Below are 23,707 nucleotides of genomic sequence, written 5' to 3' on the forward strand. Positions count from 1 at the left end.
CGCAGTTCGTGCGTTTTTCGCCGATTTGTGCACAATTCAACATATCTCAAAAGTTCAATGATTGACCCTCGATTTTTTTTTAATTTTTGTGTAGCGTAAGCAACTGTCTTTCACGGGAGAATGGTCACTGTAAGAATTATTCAGGAAGAAATGTATAATATTTGGGGTTTTCCGTGATTGTCCGGCCCAATTAATTGGCAATATTGCCATTTGGGATGGTGAACAGAGATGGGAGCAAATGCGACACTTTTGATTTATTTCAACTCATCCACACCTTGAACTGGAGTAGAATTATGACTCTTATGATACAAGACCAAATCTGCCTAAAAAACGAAAAAATACACAAGAATTAAATTATCTCAATTTATTCAATATATTGGACATCAATGAGGCAGTTTATGTTCCAAAGGCCCTGATGCCGGCCCTGATACAATAAAACCCAGCCCATGTCACATTGAATTCTATTCGCACGAGGTTCTGTATTGTGGTGGCACTAACGCTGCCACCTTGTGGTAATTAAAGGACTACGCCGTTCGTTATTACTGGTGGTCCAGGAAAATAGAAATGCAGTCATACACAATGCTGTCATTATGCATACGAATTTGCTGAAACTTAGTATTTGTAGTATTTTTATATCGGTCTATATTTACCCAATTGGACATTTTCAAATTCAATTACAAACTTCAAATTTTTTACAAATGGCATAGGCGTAGTCCTTCATTCTTATGAATAAATTATTACACCAACAAACAACATTTCGACATTAGCATCATAATGGATATCATTGCACATCTACAATAAGGTACCTTGATAAATAAAAGGTCTGTTTGGTCACCAGTCTTGGCAACTGTGCCCTCAAGATCTCAACCAATCAAACCTTACTACCTGGGAACGAGATTTAAGGATGAAGTCTCCCCTATACCGGTCATCACCATATTGAAAAATAAGTTTGCGCAGATATCAGTGGGAGTTGATCGAAAGAGTTCTCCTCAAATAATCCAAACATTTTAATATTTTCTGCACTATTTCTATATGTGCTGTCTTGATACAGCTTAGTAACCTCTCGGTTTCAGTGAGACAACCAATACCTCCAGTTCGGTATCAATTCCTTAAACACAACAAGTTATATCGTATCATATAGCACATGTAGCAGGGAGAGAGTGTACCCTCATGATATCAGATGAGAAATCTGATAATAATCCCATGATTTTGCATGTGAAAACACAAAACAGCGATTTTTTGCATAAGAAATAATTTCTCCGATAAAAACATCACGACATATCCACCAGCATGACAATTTTCGACCAGCAATTTCTTTGTCACTCTTAGATTTTTGGGTTTTTTTAAGTTTCTCATCTGCTATTTATATTTAATCCATTGGGTGTTCATTCAACCTCTAAAACGAAGAACTAAACATTTTTAGCCTGAATTTTATAAAGATACAACATTAAGGACATCAAGACACTGATACATCTATAGCTGCACGGATGATGAGATCACATATATCGTCATGCAAGTACATGTATAGGCTTGAGACATGATTAAATGATAAACCATCAAATTCTAAAGTCTGAAGCTCCATGCTCGCAAAGATTTTATGCTGGAAAAATTTCTATTTTACGGTATTCAACCTAAGGCTAGCAAGAGAATTTAGCACAACAGCTGCAATTCAAGCACATACATTTTTACCTGAACATATCACGATGTTATAAATGGTCTGATAACGAGTGCATCATGAACCAGAATTGCACACCTCCATATCATAAATGCTGTGTTCACATTGATTCTGAATTGAAACCCTTTTCTGTGTAGCGCTCTCCAGAATACAAATTGGTTGAACCGGTTTCAATGATGCAGATGACTGCATTACTTCTAAAAGCGTCCACAAATTAGAACCACTCCCACTCCATTGCAGTGTTGAAAGCAGCAATAGCGGCAGCACTCAATCCAGCACTGACGGCCCAAACAGTATATCTGGCCACATTTTTGGCCCGACTTTCACCTCTAGGTTGAGTCACTGGTTTCTTTTCCACGATATCGTCCTCATCATCCACAAATGTTTCCCGTAGAAGTTTGGACTCTGGTCTCTGATTGAAGGCAACTTCAGCAAACTTTTCATAGTTCAAGATTGTTAAACTGAAAAATGAAATTGATTGATGCATAACTGTAGTGTCACGCATAAACGCTCATCCCGCCTTGGAGGAGGAATACTCCCTGGAGAAAATCACCTCCAAGTGCAGAGCGTACACTGAAGAAGAAGATGAAGAAGAAGACAACAGACATCAAGTTAGTCTCATGATTATGCAAAAAAAGAGTTTTAGCCTGAAATACCGATGTTTAGCGAGAACACAATGAAATCATGGCAAAATAAGTCCAAATTAAGATTCCAAAAAGGGCATGTTCCAAATGATGTAATTGAGAGGCCTGAACACTGGGGCTTTTAAGGCAAAAATGTTCACTAATGAAAGCAGTTAACCTAATAAATAATCACTGACCAATTGAGTAATAAACTTATACCTTCGCAGATAGTGTTTCTTGGCTTCGTGTGCAAGTTCTCCAGGTGGAAACTGAACAAATAAGTCTCCTGCTCGACTGACTAGATGCTCCAACGGTAGGTCAGAGGGAATTTTAGAGAGCAAACAATGAATCATCGCCATATCACATTCAGTTTCAAGCACCGCGGTTTCCCTGTACAGTACAATCTGAAATTAAAACCCTGAAATCAGTAGTCATCATCATAAAGATTAGCTCACATTATTACACGTTTACTGCTGCCCATAATATATATATATGACCTTCATAGGGATATGAATTGTGGAGACTGACCTCTTTAGCCCTTGTAGGCAACCAATCTAGACAGGAGAGATAACTCCTAAAATCAAACTGGGTAGTCTGGGCTTTAGAGCTGGGCAATAGCATCCTGACTAGGAGACGAAAACTCTTAAATAGAGAAAAATGGAGATGATTTAGAAGGTTTTTACTCATTGTTTCATAGAATACTCACAGCAGCAGACAGGTAGATTGCCATTAGGGGATGACAAGCAAGAAAGAAGTCATATAATCGCACCACATGTCGATAGTCACTCAGGACGTGGCCGTACCACGTGATAAGCCATGGTAGGCAGAATATAGTACCGAGTTCCGCACTGAAAATAGAAAATTTATTTGAGTCGTGAAACCTCTTGAGGATCCTAGTGCAAGGTGGACTTGGATCTCAGGAATAAAAGATGATCGGAACCACGTAATGCTCAGAGTTGATTCTCTGGGGTGATCATGTAGGATACAGCAGGACAAGCCACGCCCTTGCATTGTGCTTCCTAATGACTCACATGCCAATGTTCTCTCCGAGAAGAGGGCTCAGATAGGGTACAGGTAGTTGAGCATTGGAGTGGTGCAATTCATAGAGTTTATCTAATGACTTACTTGTCCATGTACTCTCTGAGAGGAGGGCTCGCCCGCCCAATGATAGGGTACAGGTAGTTGAGCATATGATTGGTGCGATCCATGGTACGGTCCATGAAGTCACGCAGGTGATGCGTCGAAAGCTTGTCAACGAGAGCGAAAGTGATATCCTCGCCAACTACGAGAAGGAATGTCACGACAATGTCATGGTAACCCTGAAATTGACAATAAGATACATTTATTAGCTATCTCATGATATGCTCAAATGCGAGGCCTGGTATCATCACACCAAGTTTTGGCCATCTAGCCCCAGCATTTACAAAACGCGCTCCACAAACAGACGACGGAAGACACATGATACTGTATAAGCTCGCCATAAGATAAGCCTGAACATTACCTGGTAATAATGGAGTTCTGGATGCCTGACGAGGACTCTCATGATGGTATCAACCAGCTGATCCTGCAGCCCTAACCGCTCTTCATCCTCCATACCTGGAACAGAAGAAAACACTTCTTTTTGAAACACCAAATCTCCTTTGTGGACTTTCAATCAGTAACACGAATAGCAGAAGTTGGAACAAAATCTGCAGATCTTGTATTCAGTTACATATGCGCATGAACATGTTCATCAATACATGTATGTCATATGATGAGTTCTAATTCATGCACATGCACAAGATCGCCATATCCAGACGAAAGATTTTTACCTTTTTCTTCACTGAATCTCTTTAAATAAAGTCGACTACTCACCTGGAGGAAACCTTTTAAGAGATCTGTTGACATCCATGACCACTTGCTGATAATCTCGATGTGCCTTTAGAACAGACTCTTCTGAAAAGTAAAAATGAACATGAATCTTAAAAAATCTAGAACTTGATCCTTTGACTTGAGCATGTCTTCAAGTTCAAAGAAGCAACATTTGGATAAAAATCAAGGTCTATCTGATTTTGCGCAACGGCCAATCAATGCAAGTTCTACAGTATTTACAAAGTTCTGGGAGCTTCTGCTCCCTTAACACCTTCAGCGCCGAACCACATAGATCTACGTGGCCCCAATCCCCTCCCCCTTTGAGCTGGTTATCGGAGTCTCATGGACTTCATGAAAGAACTACGCCATCGCCATCTTCAGGGAAAGGTAAGAACTGAAAAAAACGTAGTTCTTTCATTTCTTTTCAGTTCCAGCCTTGCCCTGAAGATGGCGATGGCGTAGTTCTTTCATGAAGTCCATGAGACTCTGATAACCAGCTCAAAGAGGGGGATTTGGGCCACGTACATCTACGTGATTCGGCGCTGAAGGTGTCAAGTAATCCTGCAGCTTTAGTCTTGAATCATGCGAGACTTTGTGATCAGCCTGTTCGCTTGATGTTAATGGTATAAACGCAAACTGAACGCGAACTTTTAACTATCTTCTGTTAACTCGAGGTTCGTTGAAAATGTTGGTCATGGTGTTGTCTAACATTCAGGTTATATTTGTCACAGGTTTTGCTGGCTTTATAATATCACGGGTCAAAATGAAGAGTATACAATGATTTATTAGGAAACAATTCAAACTGCTTTGTAGACGATAACCTAAAACATAAATCTTTTGGGGTGTCAAAACAATAAAGAACTTTTTCACTTTAACAAACAAAACAGGTTTTTGTTTCAAAGAAATATCAGACAAGCCGACAAATTATGATATCAAAATAACAATGACAGTTGTTTATTCCATGATCTAGACTTCCATTCAGATACTTGACATTCTGTTTGATAGAAAAAGAACACTTAGAAAATTGAAGTTTAGTACGAAAAGTTGAAGAAAACAGATATGACGGTATCATTATCAAGCAAAAAAAATACCACAACAATAAATCTCGTTTATGAATTTTGCGTCCTGAATATGGTCCCAAGAACTCTTGGCAAAACAAGATAAATTGTTCCATTGTCCACACATCTGCATCTAAAAGATTGCTACCAATGGCCTTGGACCAGTGACAGGTTTTCTGCCAGGACAGCGGCTCAGATTTCGAGTTACTCTTTGACAATTGCAGACTCCTTTTGGTCAGAGATGCTGGGCGGTGGCATTATTGTTCTGACACCAATAAAAGTGGTTACACATAGGCGCCTATTACAAAAAGGAAAACCGACTAATAAAGAAAGCTCTACTAAATTCTTCACTTACTTGGTTTTGAAGGAATGTCATTGATATCAACATCAAGCAACTTTGGCCAGGCCTTTTGTCGCAGTTCATCAGTGATGAAACCACCTTTACTGATTGCCATTTGGCGGAGCGAGACAATATCAACAGGCTCATGGCTCAACAATTTGTGCAGGGCTACAACCTTCTGTTGTCTGGAGAATTCATCTGGAATGCAAGGTTGAAGAAATGGATACAAGACACCTTTTGCAATGTGTTTTAGTACCCCTGTTCCTAAAAAGATTAGAAAAGGATAACATCAAGAAGAGCTGCATGGTGTATATTGCAGCGTATGTCAGCCTGATGACTTGGTCTTCTCCTAAGGAGCAGTCCATCATCATACATGTACATGTCACAAGTCATGTTATCAATCTTTTGCTTGTTCATGAGAGCGAGCGCATGAGTTAATGTACTGAATCCCTGTACTGAAAGGTATAAGAAAGAAGTACTTCAATGGTACACCCTCATTGGCCTCAAGCAAAAACTGCTCTTTTTACGAGAAAAAGAATTATGTAGCTACATTTTAGTATACATTTTTGTCGACCTGGCAATGATTTATAAATAATGGAACAGCGTGTATAATTTGTATTGTAGCAGGACGTACCTCTTGGGTTTTCTTGAGATTGTCTCGGTGAACAATTATTTTCGATGAATCGTAACTTCAAATTTGCAGCTGGACTCACATGGTTCGTAATCGTATGATTTCCTGATGTGTGTGAACTGCCCTTCTCTACAGTTCTAAGATCGTGCTCTGGCAAGGCATCACGCAGGTTGTCTAAATTCAAAATGCTGTCGGCATCGCTGTCTTTGTCATTCAGGTTATTCATAATGTCAATCAATGACATGGGCTGAGCCCCTTTTTCACTTTTGGTTGGGCTCAGAAGGATTGTCCTTCCAAGTAAGACTGGAAAATATAAGTTCTACATTGTCATGAAGTTCTTAATTAACAAAAGATTGTCACAAATGAAATACACCATAAGTCTCGATGAGTGAATATTGGCAGGTTTTGAAAACAGTCAGGTGGCAAAATAAAAATTGCAGAAAGTGTTGCTGCTTCTGGCAAGACCAACAAAAAAATCGTCTGCTATTGTTCTTTATTTTACGCTACTAGTTATTTTAAGGACAATTTTGGTAATATTGAAATATTTTAAAAGGCTTTAATAAATAATAGTACTCATAAAAACGAATATTTGAGGCTAAACAAGATGTTTTGTCTAAAATTTGTTATTGTGTTGGGCGATAAATGCCGCGTCATGTGACCCAAATTTGGACAAAATGGTGGTCAACCAACCGCGATTGCGGCGATCGCCGTCGGTAAATCAGGCAGAAGACGTTGTAGAAGAATCGAAAAAACAAAGGCAACGACAGCCAGATAAGCCGTAAGTGGAATAAATGTTTCCAACTAAATTTTGAAGCAAATGGTTTTTCAGTTTTTTGTGTCGAGTCGTTTGAAGGAAGTGACGACATTCGATTGACCTCTTCCTGCAGGGCCTACCAGTACCAGTACCATTTACCGGACAAAGTAATTTCGGACAAGATTCCTAGAACAATCAACAACACCGGCGTTGCCAGGTGTACCAGTTGGTTTTCCGCCAAAACAGTGCCAGAAATTCCAGGTCATTTAAAAAAAAATTATTCAGCGGTTTCTTTAGGCCTACCACAAAGTCAAGACGAATAAGAACCAAAACAAAAACAAGCAAAGCAAATGAAATGCACACAGTGACACACTCAGTCTCGGATCAGGTCAGATTCAGAAGGCTATGGCACCAACTTTGGACAATGCCATAAGCCATTGTGACCCTTTTTTCCGCTGAAACGCATCACTGGTCAGCGCCCAAACAAACTTCAAAAAGTTCGATGCTTGTTCCACCACCATAAACTAAGGTAGTTGATCAATAGACAATTTCAACAATTTGAATTTGAGTGCTGACCAGTCATGCGTTTCAGTATGTCAGTTTCGACTATACCCTAGTTTAGTTACAAACAGACTCGTCTTCAGGTAGAAGTGTAATATGAACATTGCGTCGCATGGTTGAATAGGCCTTTTTAACCATGCAATGTCCTTGTCGAAGCTGCCTAATACTTTGCCCATACATGTATCGTATGATTGATATTTGGATATCTCTTTATGGTGCAGTTGAAATCCAAAACTTGAGGGTCAAGATGATATAGCTGGGCACCCTTTGACCCAACATGCAGTGGCCATGTGAGAGAGTGGATCAGACCCTTTTATGTCAAGGGGCTTGATCGTTCAAAATGATAAAAAGTGGCCAAGTTTGATAGGTAGGAGTGGAGGACTCTTTCATGTCTTCGTGACATCGTGTGAAGTGGAAAATCTTTGACATGAATTCACATTGTTCAATCAAAGTCCAAACTAAGTGTCTGTAATAGCTTCATTGCCCAGACAGGATTAGGGTTTCATCATGAGAAAATAGGGCATGTAAAGAGCAAAAGTTGGCCTAAAGTCAAAATGATAAAGGTACCAAGTTTGGTAGATAAGAGGGCAACAATCTTCGGTCTTGTGACTGTGTGTGGTGTGTGAAGTAGCTGTCCTGAATTCAAATAGTTCAAAGTCCAAATACTGTTACAGTGTCAGTGTTCTCAAAACGCTAAATTAAAACTACCAAAGATAAATTTGACGAAATCTAAAACTGTATAGCTGTGAAATGTTTACAGTATTTACATGAATGGCAGAGATCCTATCTGTTGTCATGACGTCTGTAAAGTGTAAATAAAGTTCAGATATCAAAATGCCTAATACTAATGTACCAGTGCCGTAGCTGTGCTCAGTGTTAAAGGGACAATATAGGCAGCAGCTAGGCAGGCAATAGGGATCTCTCACATCCCACAGTAGGTCGATATATATTTCTTTATTCCATATTGAATATCGAACAAAGATCGTCTAAAATGTGAAAACCAAAACATGGAGTTTCAGATTCATATTTGGGCCATTTGAATGATAACAAAAACCTATTTCTTTGTTGTTTTTGACGATATTATTATCGTCCTTGAAACCCAGACAGTGATGACATCCCAGACTTTTGGTAAACAAACAACATCTTTTTGTGTAGAATTGGCGTCTGGCCTTTTTCTGTGAACTGTCATTTGTCAATATTATTGTGACACATAATTTTCATTGGCTCGGGCTAGCTGTTGACCGCATGTTTTGAAACTCCTTAGTACAGTTTTGCTTTGTCACTGAAAAACTGATTTGAGGTTAAGTGGACAATATCTGAATAAAAAGCATTTTTAAGAAATGTTATATTAATCATCAAACTGAAAAAGATGAAAACATTGAAAAAAGAGTGTTAGATAGCAGGGTCAGATACTCAGAATCAAAAGCTCCGGTGTTATAATCAAAATCATCAAAAACTGGTTTTGACCATTTGAATGACCCATGACCCCATTATTCATTTGATAATATTTTCCAGCACTTGTAACTCTTCTGAACTGTGTGACAATGAGTGACCAGCAAAAATACTGTCTAGACCTTATCAAGTTTATTTTGGACTTCACTCAAATTATTTACATCATGTCTTTTATTAGGTCATTGAGTCCCAGTTAGTAGTAATTCCTTTCACTCATGTTCAAACCGTAATCATCATCATTGGGTTCATGTCAATATAATGGCAAACTGAAACTTTTCCAGTCATTGCTGTCTTAGACCTTGGACCAGGAGGATAGCATTTCATTTTTGTTGCTCGAGGGAAGATCCGCACTGTTCTTGTTATTTGTTTTTTTGCCTCGCCTGAGATCTCACCAGTTCTAAATAGTTCGAGGTTAAGTTGTTGTTTTTTTATCTGTTTCGAAATTGAGAACGTTTGTGACTTATACAGCTGAGCCACTCGTGCTGCCACATTACAAAATTCTTTTGAATTTGGTGCACATTTTGTGTGACTTTTTGTGCGAAAGTCTTATTCAATTTTTTTGTGGTGGTTGGGAGAAAAATGGGGCGCATCAGACAACGGAAACGAAGTCACAGCGTCAGTGGCATCAGTTCTCGGAGATCTGGATCACTGTCTAGTGAAAGCGACAAAGAAAATGTCGCAGAAAACTGTGAGAGAATTAGAATGTTTGCAAAGCGTTGCAATGAACATGATGAACGCCGTAAGAACTCTTCAGATTCCGGTTGTGATGCTTGTGCCACGGATGTTTTAAAAACTGAAAACGGACATTTAGGGAACGGGGAGATTCCAAAAAATGGCACAATTTCAGATGGACATTGTCGAGGATGTGACGACGCCGTATCAGATTGCTCTAAAACAAATGGAGGGACTTCTGTCAGTGAAAATAATCATGCTGCGTCAAAAGATTCGTTTTCGTGGTACCACAAACTTTTGCCGTATAGTTGGATTTGGGAACCAGAATATGTTGTTGTTAAGTCACGCAGTCAAGCACAGCCGAACCAAGCGTCAGAGTAAGAGATGAACTTCTTTATTGTGTTCTTTACAATGTGCCAATTTCGGCATCCCATTATTGTCATAAACTTGTACCCACATCGTCCCCAGGCCAGGATACAATCTTGAACGAGAGGCGCTGATTTCGTTCCTTACAACGCCTCTAATGCTGGTCAGTTGCCACCATCTTGAAAAGCAGTACAGCAGGAACTGTTTTTTATTCATGTTGTTCTTCCTTATTATTAAAAACGCATTATTTCTCATGTTTTGTAGGATCCATCATCAGACAGACTCCCTCCTCAGCACATCCAGTGGCTTTAACAATTACAGAGGACTGTTAAATCTGTGCATAGTTCTTCTGGTGAGTGTGGAACATTTCATTTTTTGGGGGGAGTGGAGGGGCTACATTGTGTCCTAGCTTTGAACCAATGGGGCCTTTACTTAGGTAACACTCTCGACAGTGTTTGGTTGTGTAGTCCATGTCGAAAAAGGGGTGCTCTGCTCGTGTTCATTGTACTACTGGTGGCCAAGGAAAATGGAAATACCAATGCAGGGCTTCCGGGTTTTAGTAATGCCGCCGGTCAGATTGAGTCACCGAATCAGCATTTTATGCACAGTCAGTGATTTTGGTTCAGTTTTAATGAACGCTTTGGGGTAATTTTTGTGTTTTCTGATGTCTTGTCTGCCGGATCATTGATAAATGGTAAGATGTAATCCAGTCTAGTCCAACTTAATCCCCCTGACCATGTACAAGTTCAGTTGGTCACATGATAAGTAAGTTAATTACCACATGAGGTTCAGACAGATTAAGTTACATCACTGTAATTATCACTTTAGACTTTATGAATAGATCATTGTTGCAATTTGTCAGTAGTACTGCCTTTTCTACATATTGTAAAATTCAAGGTTAAAATCATTTCAAGACTAATGTCCATTTGTAAATGTTTTTTGTCTACAACATTTTGGGTTCTGGGCCTGATACTAATAGTGGGAGTTCAAAGCACATTTTGCCACTGAGGCTGGTCTTAACCCTTTCTCTGTGTAACCACTGAAATTTGGCGATGTCAGACCCTTTCAGAATATTGCGGGACCGCCGGTTTCCAGCGATCCCGCTTTAATAAAGCTCTAACAGTAGACCGATCATTCTGCCATCTACATTTAATTATCATATTTGTGCTGCAACACTTATCTGCTTAGTATACTTGTAGGGTCATCCTTGCCTAGATGTTTAGATAGCCTATACCTTTTTCCTGGGTTGGGTACTCTGTTGAAAATATCTCTGAATATTCAAGTTGTTATTTGCTGTCATTTCAGGTGTTGTCCAATGCCAGAGTTGCTTTGGAGAACATCATAAAGTAAGAATTCCTTCCATCATATTTTGCCGCAATTAGTTTCTGTGTCATGAGTCAGAGTGGGAATGTTCTTGGCTGGCTTTTTCGACTTGTCTCAGATGGTTTTAAAGGGGGGGGGCTTAGCTCAGATGGAAAGATCTGATCTGTTGGGTAAGAGAGGGAGGTGGAGGGAATCAGTCAGGGAATCCCAGGATAGCTGAAAATGCGTCAAAGCCACTTTGAGCATTTGTCAAGGAAACCAATGGAAAAAAACTTTGAAAATGATGGGTTTTTGTTTAAAACTAACTTTTTCTCTAGGTATGGTATCCTTGTGGACCCCATCGCCTATGTCACATTCTTCCTGGCAGACCCATACTCCTGGCCATGTCTCTGCCTATTGTTGTGTAAGTATAAAATGACAACCCCTTGCCTTGTCACATTCTTCCTGGCAAACCCATACTCCTGGCCATGTCTCTGCCTATTGTTGTGTAAGTATAAAATAACAACCCCTTGCCTTGTCACATTCTTCCTGGCAGACCCATACTCCTGGCCATGTCTCTGCCTATTGTTGTGTAAGTATAAAATAACAACCCCTTGCCTTGTCACATTCTTCCTGGCAGACCCATACTCCTGGCCATGTCTCTGCCTATTGTTATGTGAGTATAAAAGAACACCCCATCACCTACATGTATGTCATATTCTCCATATTCCTGGCCAGGTTTGTAGGCCTAAGTAAGTATAACATAACACAGATCTGTCTCTTTTAAAACTGTTAATAGCTATTTTATAATAGATGTTGTAATTTTTTCAGCATGCAATATCTTCATCTTCAACGCATACAGCCTGGAAAAACTTCTCGCAAAGGTAAGTTTTTTTGCGCTTTGTCCTCGTTACGGAAATTATGTCAGTGAAATAAGGCCATGAATGAGATAGGTGTCCTGATTAGAGAGGTGAAAATGAATGGAAACAACCAATTTGGGACAAAAACTGGTGTCCTTAGTAGAGTGGTTGTCCTTAATAGAGAGGTTTCTTCTAAGGGAGGTTCCACTGTATCTAGTTTTAGTTAGAAAATGGGGACGGGGCACTGCAGTGAAACTAAAGTTCCAGTTGTTTTGTTTTCAATTAATACTTGTGCTAGTCCATGATGGCAATTTCACTTTATTACAGAAATCCCTGTCTGAAGGTTTTGGGAGAGGTCTTCATATCATTAATCTTCTCACCATCTTGATATATCCTGCTGCAGCCATATTGATTTTACATCCGAATCCATGTGAGTATTATATCTCTACCCTGACCCACGTAACTTTTCACAGCCAACAGAAAAGTGCATGGAGGGAGAAGGGGATCTTGATTCAGTTGAAAGCATATGCTAAGGACATCATCAACACTAAAAAAGGATATGCGCATTTTTTAGCACTGGCCTGCTAAATCTTTATGACGGAGCTATTGGCGGCTTTGTGTAACTTTATCTTGCTTGCCTGACTGCTGCCTATATTGTCCCTTTAATGCTAGAAATAGTTGTACAAACTACTCATTCTGATCACAGTCTATAAAAACGCCGTCCATATTATTGACGTCTCGGATATCGTTTTCAGTTTACTCAATGCAGACTCTTGCTTTTTTCGTCGTAACGTTTTGCAAGCTGATTTCCTACGTCTTGACCAATCAGTGGTGTAGGCTCAGCCTGAGGAAAGACTCAACAGCAGGCAGACGTCGGTACAAATCAATGTCTGCTAGCACACCTCGTAAGTTCCTGGCGTGTGCTATCCCATAAGAGACAGACTGAGACGACCGAGTGTAGATATGCCAAACCGTCAGTCGTGTCATACCTTCCTTGTACAGAATAGCAGGATTTCATGATTCTTGTTACCTTAGATTTTGTCAGATTTTGATTGAAATATTTCCTATTACCAACCATCCATACTTGCTATTATCTAGATCATGTATATGAAATATTCAACCAATTTGGTTAAAAAAGTTCTTCCACGAACCTTGGTGTAAAAGGGAGAATATTCCTGTCTATAGAGCAAGTTTGAAAAATGTTTAAGGGAAACCACTGTTGGTCAAATTTGAAATATGCAAAACAAAAGTTATTTTCAATAAAGTCTGACAAATTTCTATGGAAATGAGAAGCAACCTTTGTCCCCCCTCAAATCAAACCCCCTCCAAGTCCACGAACCTGTCCCATGATTGCCCTAATCCTAATCCATCTGTTCACTTCCAGTTTCAGCCCTTGTTTCTCTCGGTGCCTTTACCATATCTTTCTTGAAGTTAATCTCTTATGTGGCCGTCAACAAATGGTGCCGCGACCGAGAAAAAAGTGCGGCAACGATACGAAGTAAACGTAAATCAGTACATATAGCTTGTTTGCGTAAGTTAGCATGGTTAGCATGCACGTAACACATGTTAAGGGTTAGCTATGCATCATTGTACAAACTGCGAAAGGTTAATATTTGAGCAACTATTACTTGATATGACCAGACTCTAGCTCATGTGTTTCAGTGCTGCATTGTAATGAATAATAGAGAGGAATCCTATCCTATCCTAACGAACCGCCCTTTACAGTGTAAATGCACTATGCGCAAACCATAATTGCTTGGGTTGGTGCAGAATGTAGAAGCTGTCAAAAAGCATTTAGAACCACTACAACATTGTGTATAACTGCATTTCTATTTTCTGGACCAGTAGTAAATACGAACGACGTACCCCTTTAACTGGACAGAGACCCAAATGGGTCGTGAAGTCAGTACAGTTGAACCTCTCTATTAAGGACAACCTTGGGACTGACAAGTACTGTCCTTAATAGAGAGGTGTCCTGATTAGAGAGGTCAAATTGATGCAACAACCAACTACGGACCAAAACTAGTGTCCTTAATAGAGAGAGTGTTCTTATTCGAGAGGTGTCCTCTAAGGGAGGTTCTACTGTATTTCTATTCTATTCTAATCTATTTCAGCCAATTTGGAGAAGCCTGTGTCAAATGGGCAACAGGAGGTGGCTTTAGTGCAGTATCCCGATAACCTTAATGTAAAAGGTAGGTACACCCTCCCCTATTCTCAGGGGAGGTTGGGAATGACAGGAAGAACGAGAATATAAAGGCTTGACTCTATGAAGGAGATTCTAATAGTCACATCACTGGCATCGTTTTGTTGCTAAAGTACTATAAAACCTCTAAGGCCTAAGCCGACTACAGACAATGCCTAGAGACACAGCGATGCTTTGTTCAAGGTGAAACCCATGACTGGTCAGTGCCGAAACTAACTTCTTCGAATTCGTCTATTGAAGAATGTGATACAAACATTTAGGCCGAAATATTGTGACTTAAAGTTAATTTTTCCTTTCAGATTTATACTATTTTATGTTCGCACCGACCCTGTGTTACGAGTTAAATTTCCCACGATCAGCTCGGATACGTAAGAGGTTCCTTTTCAAGAGGGTCGTGGAGATGGTGTTCCTGTCCCAAATCATGCTTGGCCTCATACAACAGTGGATCGTGCCGACCGTCAAGAACTCCATGGTTCCGTTCGTCAATTCAGAATTTTCAAAAATTGTGGAACGTTTACTTAAACTTGCAGTAAGTATTTTAAAGCGGGACTATAGGCAGGAGCAGAGGGGCTAATTTGGCCATCTTCAGGTGGTTAATATACACAGTAATCCCATCAGCTGCTGTCATGGCCATCTGAAATTCAATCCTGTGAAAGGGTCCCCTTTGAGAGGAGGTACTTGCGACCACAGGCATCTTGTAATATCTGTTACACACTGGATATTATACACCTAGTATAAATTACAACAAGTTTCTTTTGTTTTTCAGGTGCCAAATCACTTCATCTGGTTAATCTTCTTTTATTGCTTCTTTCACTCGATGTTAAATGTTATTGCTGAAATACTCAAGTTTGGCGATCGTGAATTTTACAGGGACTGGTGGTAAGTTTGTGTTGTAAAACAGAGATGTGATTCTTCTTCTTCAGCGTACACTCTGCACGCTGCACTCTGCACTGTTCTGTGATAACAATTTTCACCAGTGTTGGAAGGCAGTTTTGGGCATGGCTTGCCAATTTCAGGCATGCATAAGGTTACACCCCGTTCTAGTCATTGTTTATTGCAGTTGAAATAGTTTTCATTATCTTTAGCCCAAAATTAGGGGGCGGGGAGATGTAACCCCTCTCCATGCAATTTACCTGAAAAAATAATGCTAAATCTATTCTTATTTGCAGGAATTGTGATGAAATCAATACGTTTTGGTCCCATTGGAATATTCCTGTCCATCGCTGGGCTCGACGCCATCTCTATATCCCGATGATACAGTCGGGATTCTCCAAGATGCAAGCAGGAGTTACTGTGTTTTTCGTATCAGCATTCTTCCATGAGGTTTGTCTAACAAAGAACTGTTTGTAGTTAACACCACGTAGATCTACGTGGCCCAAATCCCGCCTCTTTGAGCTGGTTATTGGAGTCTCATGGACTTCATGGAAGAACTACGCCATCGCCATCTTCAGGACATAATAAGAACTGAAATGGTCTTTTCAGTTCCTGCCTTGCCCTGAAGATGGCGATGGCGTAGTTCTTTCATGAAGTCCATGAGACTCCGATAACCAGCTCAACGGGGAGGGGGATTTGGGTCACGTAGGTTCGGCGCTGAAGGTGTTAAAATGATTAAATCATGCTGTTTATGATAATTTACAAGTTCACTGCGCCAAACAACAATTGCTTTGTTAATAATCGATGAAGACCCATAAACATATATGGGTTACTTCCTTTTATCTGATCTGGATGTTTTCTTTGGCATTGCATCTATAGATTTTTAAATAATTTCTTCTCACTTTCAGTACCTTGTCAGTGTACCTCTGAACATGTTTCGTCTCTGGGCTTTCTTTGCTATGCTGGGACAAGTAAGTTTACGTCTGATTCCCTTTAGGCTGAACCATTTCCATTTAGAATTATGTTCGAGTTTTAGCTAATGAAATTGAAGAAAAAACATAGAAACGAACAAAAAAAGACATCACTGGCTTGGTAGCCAGACAGTAGCCACTTTCCAGCTGAACTATCAAACCAATATGATTAGTACCAATTTTCTGATATCAACTTCTGAGAGGATCCCCTAAATGTCTACCATTTTGTTTCAGGTGCCATTCGCCATGTTTGTGAAGAAGTTCTTACACGGACAGTACGGCAACATGGCCATGTGGATCTCGTTGATCGTCGGACAACCGATCGCAATACTTATGTACTTCCATGACTATTATATTCTCCATTGAGCATGTAATAGACTGGCCACTTCGCAGCAGGGAGGAACTATTGTTGTTACTTGAGGTGCTTAAGGGAGAATTTCACTTTATCATGTTCGTTGTATATATTGCTAATATTAGTAATGGTGTATTCAGTATTTTTGGAGTCATGTTCATGTAGCAGCTCGGGTCTCAGACTGGCAGGTCCTGAGGTCCCTGGTTTGATCCCCACTGTTTGTGTGAGACTCCAGCCAGGGCTCTTTGTCTCTTTGCCTTGCACAAAAATGTGGAGGCTCAAAATTTTGGCAGTTTACCATTTAATGTTTATTTACACTTTTCAGAAATTTGTAACTGCATTGTATACCTTCTAAGTTCTTTAGCACCAAATCTTTTTAAATTGAGCTCTGTAAAATATTGTGACAAAAACATGTATGTAAATATGTAGACGTTATCTGAAAATAAAAATCGCTGTAAAGAGAGTCCACATATGTACTATGACAGATTTTATTCTTAGAATCATGCTGTGATATTTTAATGGTATTAAAAGGGGACTATAGGCAGGAGCAGAGGGGCTAATTTGGCCATCTTCAGGTGACTAAGAGGCCTATACACAGTGAGGGCCCTGGGTCATATCAGATTTAGCACTAAATATATTCCTCGTACAAGCGTGAATCATTTCGACTTACTGTAAGATGTGAGAGACCCCTATTGGCGACTTTGTGTAACTTTATCTTGCCTGCCTAGCTGCTGCCTATATTGTCCCTTTAAATTTTGAGACGTAAAAATTTGCGGTGAAGGGAAAGAAAGTTGCTGATTCTAGACTTAGGTTTGTAGTGGTCTTGTAAATAATGTCAAAATGTCGAAGTGTATTTGATTCGAAGGTAGAATGGCTGCCTATACAGGGTGGTCCAGAATTATTTTCCTTTGGACAATAGAATTCTATTGTGTATCCATTGTGTGAGGGAAAATAATTCTGGGCCACCCCGTAGTTCAAGATATCAAGAGCCTGACATATTCAATAATGTTTTTAATTGACTTTCTCTCTTACCTGATGGAAAAGTTGTACTAGTTTTTTTTTTGCTGCTTGAAGTGGAAGAGGTCAACAGTTGGTCGGCAAAAGGCATTACATGTATTATCAAAAAGGATACATTTCTTTGCATGTTAAACGTTATTTTGCCTTGCATGTTACTTATGATGTTCAGAATCAGAGCTTTATAAAGGTTTTATTTGTAAGCAGGAAATTTATGTTGTTCAATTTACTTTGTTTTTCTTTTCCCTGATGAAGAAACCATTTGCCAGAATATCGGTGACTGAATTTATTAATTATGTTAAGTAGTTAAGTTAAATGATAAGAATAACAATTTTTAGCGTTGTGTTCATCTGGTTATAAGGTTCTTCACGTCTGATTTGCATCACACATGAGGCCCATCACAGCAAAACAGGCACATGTTGCACAGAAGAAGAGCATAAATGACACCAGAGGATAATGGAAGAAATTTATGTACTCAGGTTTCACAAAAGGCAGACAACAGTGAAATAAACAACCAGCCCGTGTGTGTTCTACAGAGTAACCTGGTGGCTAATTTCTTTGTGATGTCATAGTGTCCAAGGTACCAGAAGGACACAGGTTATTTAAGTACATTTTAGGGTACTAAGTAGTTATTAGATTCTTTACTCCATACATGATGTTACATATTCAGAGCTTTATAAAAGTTCACTTGTAGTAGATAAGGTGTGCAATTATACCAGGGCCCGGTTTCACAAAGAATCTTAAGTCTGTTTTGGTGACTTAAGTATGAGAATTTCTTAAGTTTTGTCTTAAGTTGATTCACAAAGAATCTTAACTCGCCTAGCCGACTTAAGTACCCCAAAAACTTAAGCACGGTAGCTACCGTACTTAAGTCGGAATGAAGGACACAAGATGCTTTGAGATTCGTACTTAAGTTTTTGACTTGGCTTAGTCAAAATATTATGACTTGAGACAAACACTTAAGATTCTTTGAGAAACCGGGCCAAGGAATGACGTATCCCGATTGAATGACTTCGCCATGGCATATTGATTGGTCTTAATTGGTCACGATTTGTTTACAAATTCTGTGCACTTGGCTTCATCTATGTCAAGTTAATAAAGCACTTACTTTAAATTTTTCTTGTTTTCTTTGATAGTAATGATATGTGTACATGTATACTAATGGCGATGGTATTATAGTCTTGGCCCGCAGAGAAGTACATGAAATAACACCCCCACAGCACCCAGTGTGGGGATTCGAACAGTGTCAGCCAGGCACTGTCAACTATGGTTATCAGAGCGCTAGCAGACGACCGCAACAGATTTTGAAGCACAGGCAGGTTCAACTGCAAATATTTCCTTATTCAGTGACACTGGTTTGGTCTTTACAGTTCCTGCCTTGCCCTGAAGATGGCGATGGCGTAGTTCTTTCATGAAGTCCATGAGACTTCGATAGCCAGCTCAAAGAGGGGGATTTGGGCCACGCAGAACTACGTGGTTCGGCGCTGAAAGCTAGGAACGCTAGGAACTGAAATGACAGTTTGGTCTTCTCAGTTCTTCCCTTTCCCTGAAGATGGCGATGGCGTAGTTCGTCCATGAAACTTCGATAACCAGCTCAGAGAGGGGGGATTTGGGCCACGCAGAACTACGTGGTTCGGCGCTGAAAGCGTTAAACTGCTGCAGTACGAAGTTGATTCTTTAGAATATCAGTTAAGAAAACAAAATCTAAAATCCAGTAACACGTGTTCACCCATTCTGAATTCAAAAACAAAAATCAACTCTTCCAAAAAGAGCATGCGGAAAGGAGAATATCGTGACTCCCCAATCCGCTCTGCGATCCTTTATGACTAGGGTACCAACAAGAGAACAGTCAGTTGATCTTTGATCAAGGGGTATACTTGACTCATCGCTATCATACCTCAATGCGATTCAGCCTCATCTTGGGCCAGATGTTTAGGGAGAATCAATTTTGTGATCCGATTTATGGTTGTTGCCGGCTAACTGGGTCTTCTCTGGCGTCCGATCCACAATAAGCGTACTCTTCCATATAAGGCTGCAGCTGCGGCTCGCTTGATAAGTGGATTTGATAATCTGGATCAAAATCTGAATGGAGGGCGATGGATGACAACTGGATGTGGCTAAATCCAGTACCACATGTACAAGACAAAAACTAAGGAAAAACTGAGTTCTTAATCGAATCTTTTTAATATTTCTGTACAATATCTACATTGAAACAAATTCAATTGATGAGATTATCAAATTGAGGCTATTTCTGAGATCACAGAAAATGCAGTTTGAGTCATGCATTGCATAGGGGGCATCCATAAGACATAAGCACTATTTTTTCGTTTTGTGCGACCCATTGCAGACATATGCAAAAATCATCAGTTCATACAGATGGTGATACTGCTAAGTGGTAGACTATGTAAACCCGACTACAAGTGCTAATGTAAACTCTATGTAAACCAAACTAAGATTCATATCATTCGTCTGTTGGCTTCTGGAAATACTTGTTTGACTAGTTCCTTCTTGTTCACTTTTCCCATTGCATTCCTTGGCATTACATCAAGACATTTCAGGGTTGTTGGGATTTGGTAAGGGGGAAGAAGATCCTTGGCCCAGGCCTTCAGTTCATGGAGTGTCAGGACACATCCAGGCTGCAGCACCACCACCGCCGCAACTTTCTGTCCCCAAGTCATGTCAGGAAGACCTGAAATTGAGATACGCAGATTTCTAAGACCAAGTTTCAAAGTCGTCACAGCAAACCTCCAGAAAGCTCACCACTAGTCGCAGTGGTGAGGGTGAGGGACAGAGTCCAGAGCGTACATATCCATAGCGCAGACGACCTGTAATGGCACTACAAAAGGCTGACACACTTACCTACAATTGCGCAATCAGTAATATCAGGGTGGGATAATAGATGGCGTTCAATGTCGAGAGCACTGATTTTATATCCTCCACTCTTAATGACATCAACGGATGTTCGCCCAAGAATCTTATAGATACCATTTTCGAAGCAGGCTGTGTCACCTAGAAAATAAATGAATCTAAATCATAATTACCCAGGATGTAACAACTTGGGACATTAACTAAGAGTGCTCACTTCTTTTTGCCAAGAACATGGCAAACTGTAACTAGATAAACTAGAGACTGTATTTATCCTACCTGTTTTAAACCAGCCATCCTGAGTAAAGGTTTCCTGTGTTTCCTTTGGTTTGTTCCAGTATTCTGAGAAGACATTTGGTCCCCGAACATACAGTTCACCGCTATGACCCTCTTTACCTAGAAATAGAAAGAAAAACATGAAGGAGGAGGTAGAAAACACTGTACTAGACCAAAGAAAACATGGATGGATAACGTCAGAGAGCACAAGTCCCCAATCAAAGGACAGTATTGTGTGGGGAATAGAATTCTGGCGACAACAGACCAGCCTGATCATTTCTTAAACGAAGTTTAGAGGGGTTTAATGCACTCATTACAAACCACATTTTCACCAGTCACGAAAGACCAAGCAGAAATCTATTCCCCAATACGGTAATAGGATTAGGTACCGTGAAGAGTGGACCATCTAATACTCTACTTACCTGGAGTGACTTTGGTTGACCGACTAGAACCCTGAGCAACAACATTATAACCATTCTCGGCAGAGACGTCTGGTTCAGCTATCAAAACTTCCACACCGGGAAATGGAAATCCAACAGCACCTGCAGATGAAAGAAACATTACAAATGATAATGGGAACATTATAAATGATGACGAGACGTATGACCAAACTCATACACTCACCTGGTACTCTCTCTCCACTGAGCGAGTTTGTCAAACCCATCCCAAACTCGGTCATTCCGTATCTCTCGAGCAGACGATGGCCTGTGATGTCCTCCCACTGTTTCATGATTGGCTGAGGCAGTGCAGCTGACCCACTCACCATCAACCTGAACACAAAATGGACATAATAAGTACAACACGAGTTATATCTGGCTAGCACTACGGTATAGGTCAAACTGTGGAGGGTTCAACGATATACATACTGACATTTTACAATCAAACAGTTGGCAGAAATCATGTCCACTTTCCTTTTCATCTCAGAACCCTCACTATTGTTTTACAGTATTCCGTAAGGCCTGCAAGGCAGTAACTAGCACTACCCAGTGAAAGAAAATTTCACCTCACTCTTGACATGCAGGCGGATTTGGCATATTCTTTGGAGTAGTGTGATTTGCCTCCCATTTCTTTCTCAAAATACTCTATCAACTTGGCATAGACAGTGGGTACAGCCATGAAGACATTGATTCTAGCACCATTCTCTCCCACTGGATCGAGTAGTTGTGACCAGACCTGCAAAAAGAAAAGATTGAACAAAATAATATACACGAGTGCCAACAAAGTACCTCGGCACTGTTCGAGTCATTCACAAAAAAGCTTTCTCTATTTTGGACACCTCCTCAATCAATAAGGACAGAATTGGTCAGTCCCAAAGGTGTTCTTAATAGATAGGTAGTGTTTATACCTGTTTTGCATCAAACTTGGGAAGCATGACACAAGTAGCACCACACGACATGGGAGTCATGAGGCAGTTTACTATTCCATGGACATGATGTAGGGGCAGCACGTGGAGGATGGTGTCAGCCTTGGACCAAGCCCATGCGATTCTCATCATTTCAATCTGAGCGTGTAGGCTACCATGGGTATGGACAACACCCTGGAAGAAAGACATTTGATGATAATTTACAATTATAGTTTAAGAATCGGTACAAGTAGAAGGACACTGATATTTGAATTCTTTTGAGCAAAAATTACCGGTAAAGTAAAATGATTCGTTCATTTCAAACCTAACCAAAGTTTGAGACAGGAATTTAAGAGAACCTTTGATGTACGAATTTTTGTGTGGTCCGAGTGTCTTAACTCCCTTACACACATAATTTCAATCAACTTACTTTTGGCCGACCAGTGGTGCCACTTGTATAAATCAGCATGGCTGCCTGTCTCTTGTAATGATTTATCGATAAAAAACTCGCAAATTTTGAATTTTGTTTCAAGCGTCCTGATCGGCTCTGCAATGGTATACTGTCAAGACTTTCTGCTCTGTTTTCCACTGTGGATTCACCGCTCAGAACATCATCATCAAACTGAAGAAAATCTGACTTTCCGAGAATAATCTTTTCGATGGCTAACTTTTCAGCAAGTGGCCCAATTTTCTCCTCAAATTCTTCTGTCGCTATGACAACAGAGGACCGAGAATCTAGGATAAAGTATTCAAGCTCGGATACTGGATGGGATTTCGATAATGGAACTGCCACCCCACCCATCATCCACGTAGCCCACTTGCTAACAACATACGAGACGTCATTCGGACAAAGAAAAGCAATTCTAGGCCCCACAAACTTATCCTTGACAGGTCCACATAATGTCAACAATCTCTCGGATAAACTCAAACTCTTTTTGAGAATTTCACCATAGGTGTGTGAGCCATTCTGATCAATGAGAGCAGTCCTCCATTTGAAATCTTCAGCTTTGATAAAGACGGGTGTGACAACACCACTGCCCGTCTTCCTCCGTGACATCAGGGTAATGCTGCTATAGAACCTGGTCGACTTTTCACTCTGACTAGACAATCTCCTGATGGTTTTGAAACATGCATGGCACATCCTCCATTTGAAGACCTCCAACCCTTTCGCTGGTAAAGACATTCTGTATCAAGGAGCATTAACAAATTTACCAATGGATTTTTCATTCCTGAAAGTGAAATAGAAGAAAAAACATTACTTTCAAGTTTTAAGTATTACAAGTGTCACTGCACATCGTCACTTTTACACCAGGCGGAGGAAGTCACTGCTGGCACAACGACGACAACGAACAAAAGAACATGTGGTGTGCGACCATGCGGTCTTTTGTTTGCTGCTTGTTTGTTGTTTGTGCAAAAGGGTCTATTCACTTCAGACTTTGTGAACACTTTTGAAGTTTGTTACAGAGGAATTGTTGTCAGCTGTACAATGCCTTAAGGCTCACAACAGCTAATTGGGTGACGTATCTTTGTTCTTCTGCCTGCCAAAAATATGTCCAAATGCATTAAAACCAAAATCAGAAATGAAAATTAGGTGAAAAGCAGAGAAAAGCCTGAAAAAATTCGTGCCTGGTACAGTGTACCGGTAGACACTAGCAGTAGAATTTAG

The 23,707-nt window shown here is 40.1% G+C and overlaps 3 protein-coding genes across 6 annotated transcripts; 1 reads left to right on the forward strand and 2 right to left on the reverse strand.

Moving 5' to 3' along the window:
• Positions 1-349: 349 nt before the first annotated feature.
• LOC135496199 (TBC1 domain family member 20-like) lies at positions 350-6,626 on the reverse strand. Its single transcript, XM_064785376.1, has 8 exons — positions 6,182-6,626; positions 5,563-5,745; positions 4,153-4,233; positions 3,800-3,894; positions 3,424-3,617; positions 3,005-3,146; positions 2,518-2,702; positions 350-2,136 (listed from the first exon to the last, which is right to left on the reverse strand). The coding sequence occupies exons 1-8, from the start codon at positions 6,420-6,422 to the stop codon at positions 1,890-1,892; spliced, it is 1,368 nt and encodes a 455-aa protein (XP_064641446.1). The 5' UTR covers positions 6,423-6,626; the 3' UTR covers positions 350-1,889.
• A 2,611-nt stretch (positions 6,627-9,237) lies between these two features.
• On the forward strand, positions 9,238-18,666 carry LOC135495517 (diacylglycerol O-acyltransferase 1-like). Of its 3 annotated transcripts, none has more exons than XM_064784240.1 (13): positions 9,238-9,994; positions 10,248-10,335; positions 11,289-11,329; positions 11,624-11,709; positions 12,117-12,169; positions 12,473-12,575; positions 12,901-13,050; positions 14,260-14,337; positions 14,648-14,877; positions 15,115-15,227; positions 15,518-15,671; positions 16,130-16,192; positions 16,427-18,666. In XM_064784240.1, the coding sequence occupies exons 1-13, from the start codon at positions 9,525-9,527 to the stop codon at positions 16,556-16,558; spliced, it is 1,761 nt and encodes a 586-aa protein (XP_064640310.1). In that variant the 5' UTR covers positions 9,238-9,524; the 3' UTR covers positions 16,559-18,666. The 3 variants fall into 3 exon arrangements, with proteins under 3 accessions (XP_064640310.1, XP_064640311.1, XP_064640312.1); XM_064784241.1 differs by lacking the exon at positions 12,901-13,050 and adding an exon at positions 13,530-13,676; XM_064784242.1 differs by lacking the exon at positions 12,901-13,050 and adding an exon at positions 13,530-13,643.
• Positions 18,667-19,723: 1,057 nt separating this feature from the next.
• On the reverse strand, positions 19,724-23,705 carry LOC135495586 (malonate--CoA ligase ACSF3, mitochondrial-like). Of its 2 annotated transcripts, none has more exons than XM_064784383.1 (9): positions 23,668-23,705; positions 22,472-23,270; positions 22,045-22,236; positions 21,703-21,872; positions 21,324-21,469; positions 21,122-21,241; positions 20,703-20,819; positions 20,418-20,567; positions 19,724-20,247 (listed from the first exon to the last, which is right to left on the reverse strand). In XM_064784383.1, the coding sequence occupies exons 2-9, from the start codon at positions 23,222-23,224 to the stop codon at positions 20,015-20,017; spliced, it is 1,881 nt and encodes a 626-aa protein (XP_064640453.1). In that variant the 5' UTR covers positions 23,225-23,270; positions 23,668-23,705; the 3' UTR covers positions 19,724-20,014. The 2 variants fall into 2 exon arrangements, with proteins under 2 accessions (XP_064640453.1, XP_064640454.1); XM_064784384.1 differs by having other exon boundaries at positions 23,682-23,696.
• Positions 23,706-23,707: the final 2 nt, after the last annotated feature.

This window comes from Lineus longissimus, chromosome 11 (assembly GCF_910592395.1).
Source record: "Lineus longissimus chromosome 11, tnLinLong1.2, whole genome shotgun sequence".
Classification (NCBI taxonomy): domain Eukaryota; kingdom Metazoa; phylum Nemertea; class Pilidiophora; order Heteronemertea; family Lineidae; genus Lineus; species Lineus longissimus.

Coding starts and splice junctions, on each gene's coding strand:
- LOC135495586 (XM_064784383.1), bottom strand. CDS start 23,224: ATGTCTTTACCAGCGAAAGGGTTGGAGGTCTTCAAATGGAGGATGTGC. Junction 22,237..22,471: donor GCACCACTGGTCGGCCAAAA/GTAAGTTGATTG, acceptor TCTTTCTTCCAG/GGTGTTGTCCATACCCATGG. Junction 20,248..20,417: donor TACTGATTGCGCAATTGTAG/GTAAGTGTGTCA, acceptor TCTCAATTTCAG/GTCTTCCTGACATGACTTGG.
- LOC135496199 (XM_064785376.1), bottom strand. CDS start 6,422: ATGTCATTGATTGACATTATGAATAACCTGAATGACAAAGACAGCGAT. Junction 5,746..6,181: donor ATCTCAAGAAAACCCAAGAG/GTACGTCCTGCT, acceptor CTTGCATTCCAG/ATGAATTCTCCAGACAACAG. Junction 3,147..3,423: donor CTCAGAGAGTACATGGACAA/GTAAGTCATTAG, acceptor TTCTATTTTCAG/TGCGGAACTCGGTACTATAT.
- LOC135495517 (XM_064784240.1), top strand. CDS start 9,525: ATGGGGCGCATCAGACAACGGAAACGAAGTCACAGCGTCAGTGGCATC. Junction 12,170..12,472: donor TGGAAAAACTTCTCGCAAAG/GTAAGTTTTTTT, acceptor ACTTTATTACAG/AAATCCCTGTCTGAAGGTTT. Junction 14,878..15,114: donor AACGTTTACTTAAACTTGCA/GTAAGTATTTTA, acceptor TTTGTTTTTCAG/GTGCCAAATCACTTCATCTG.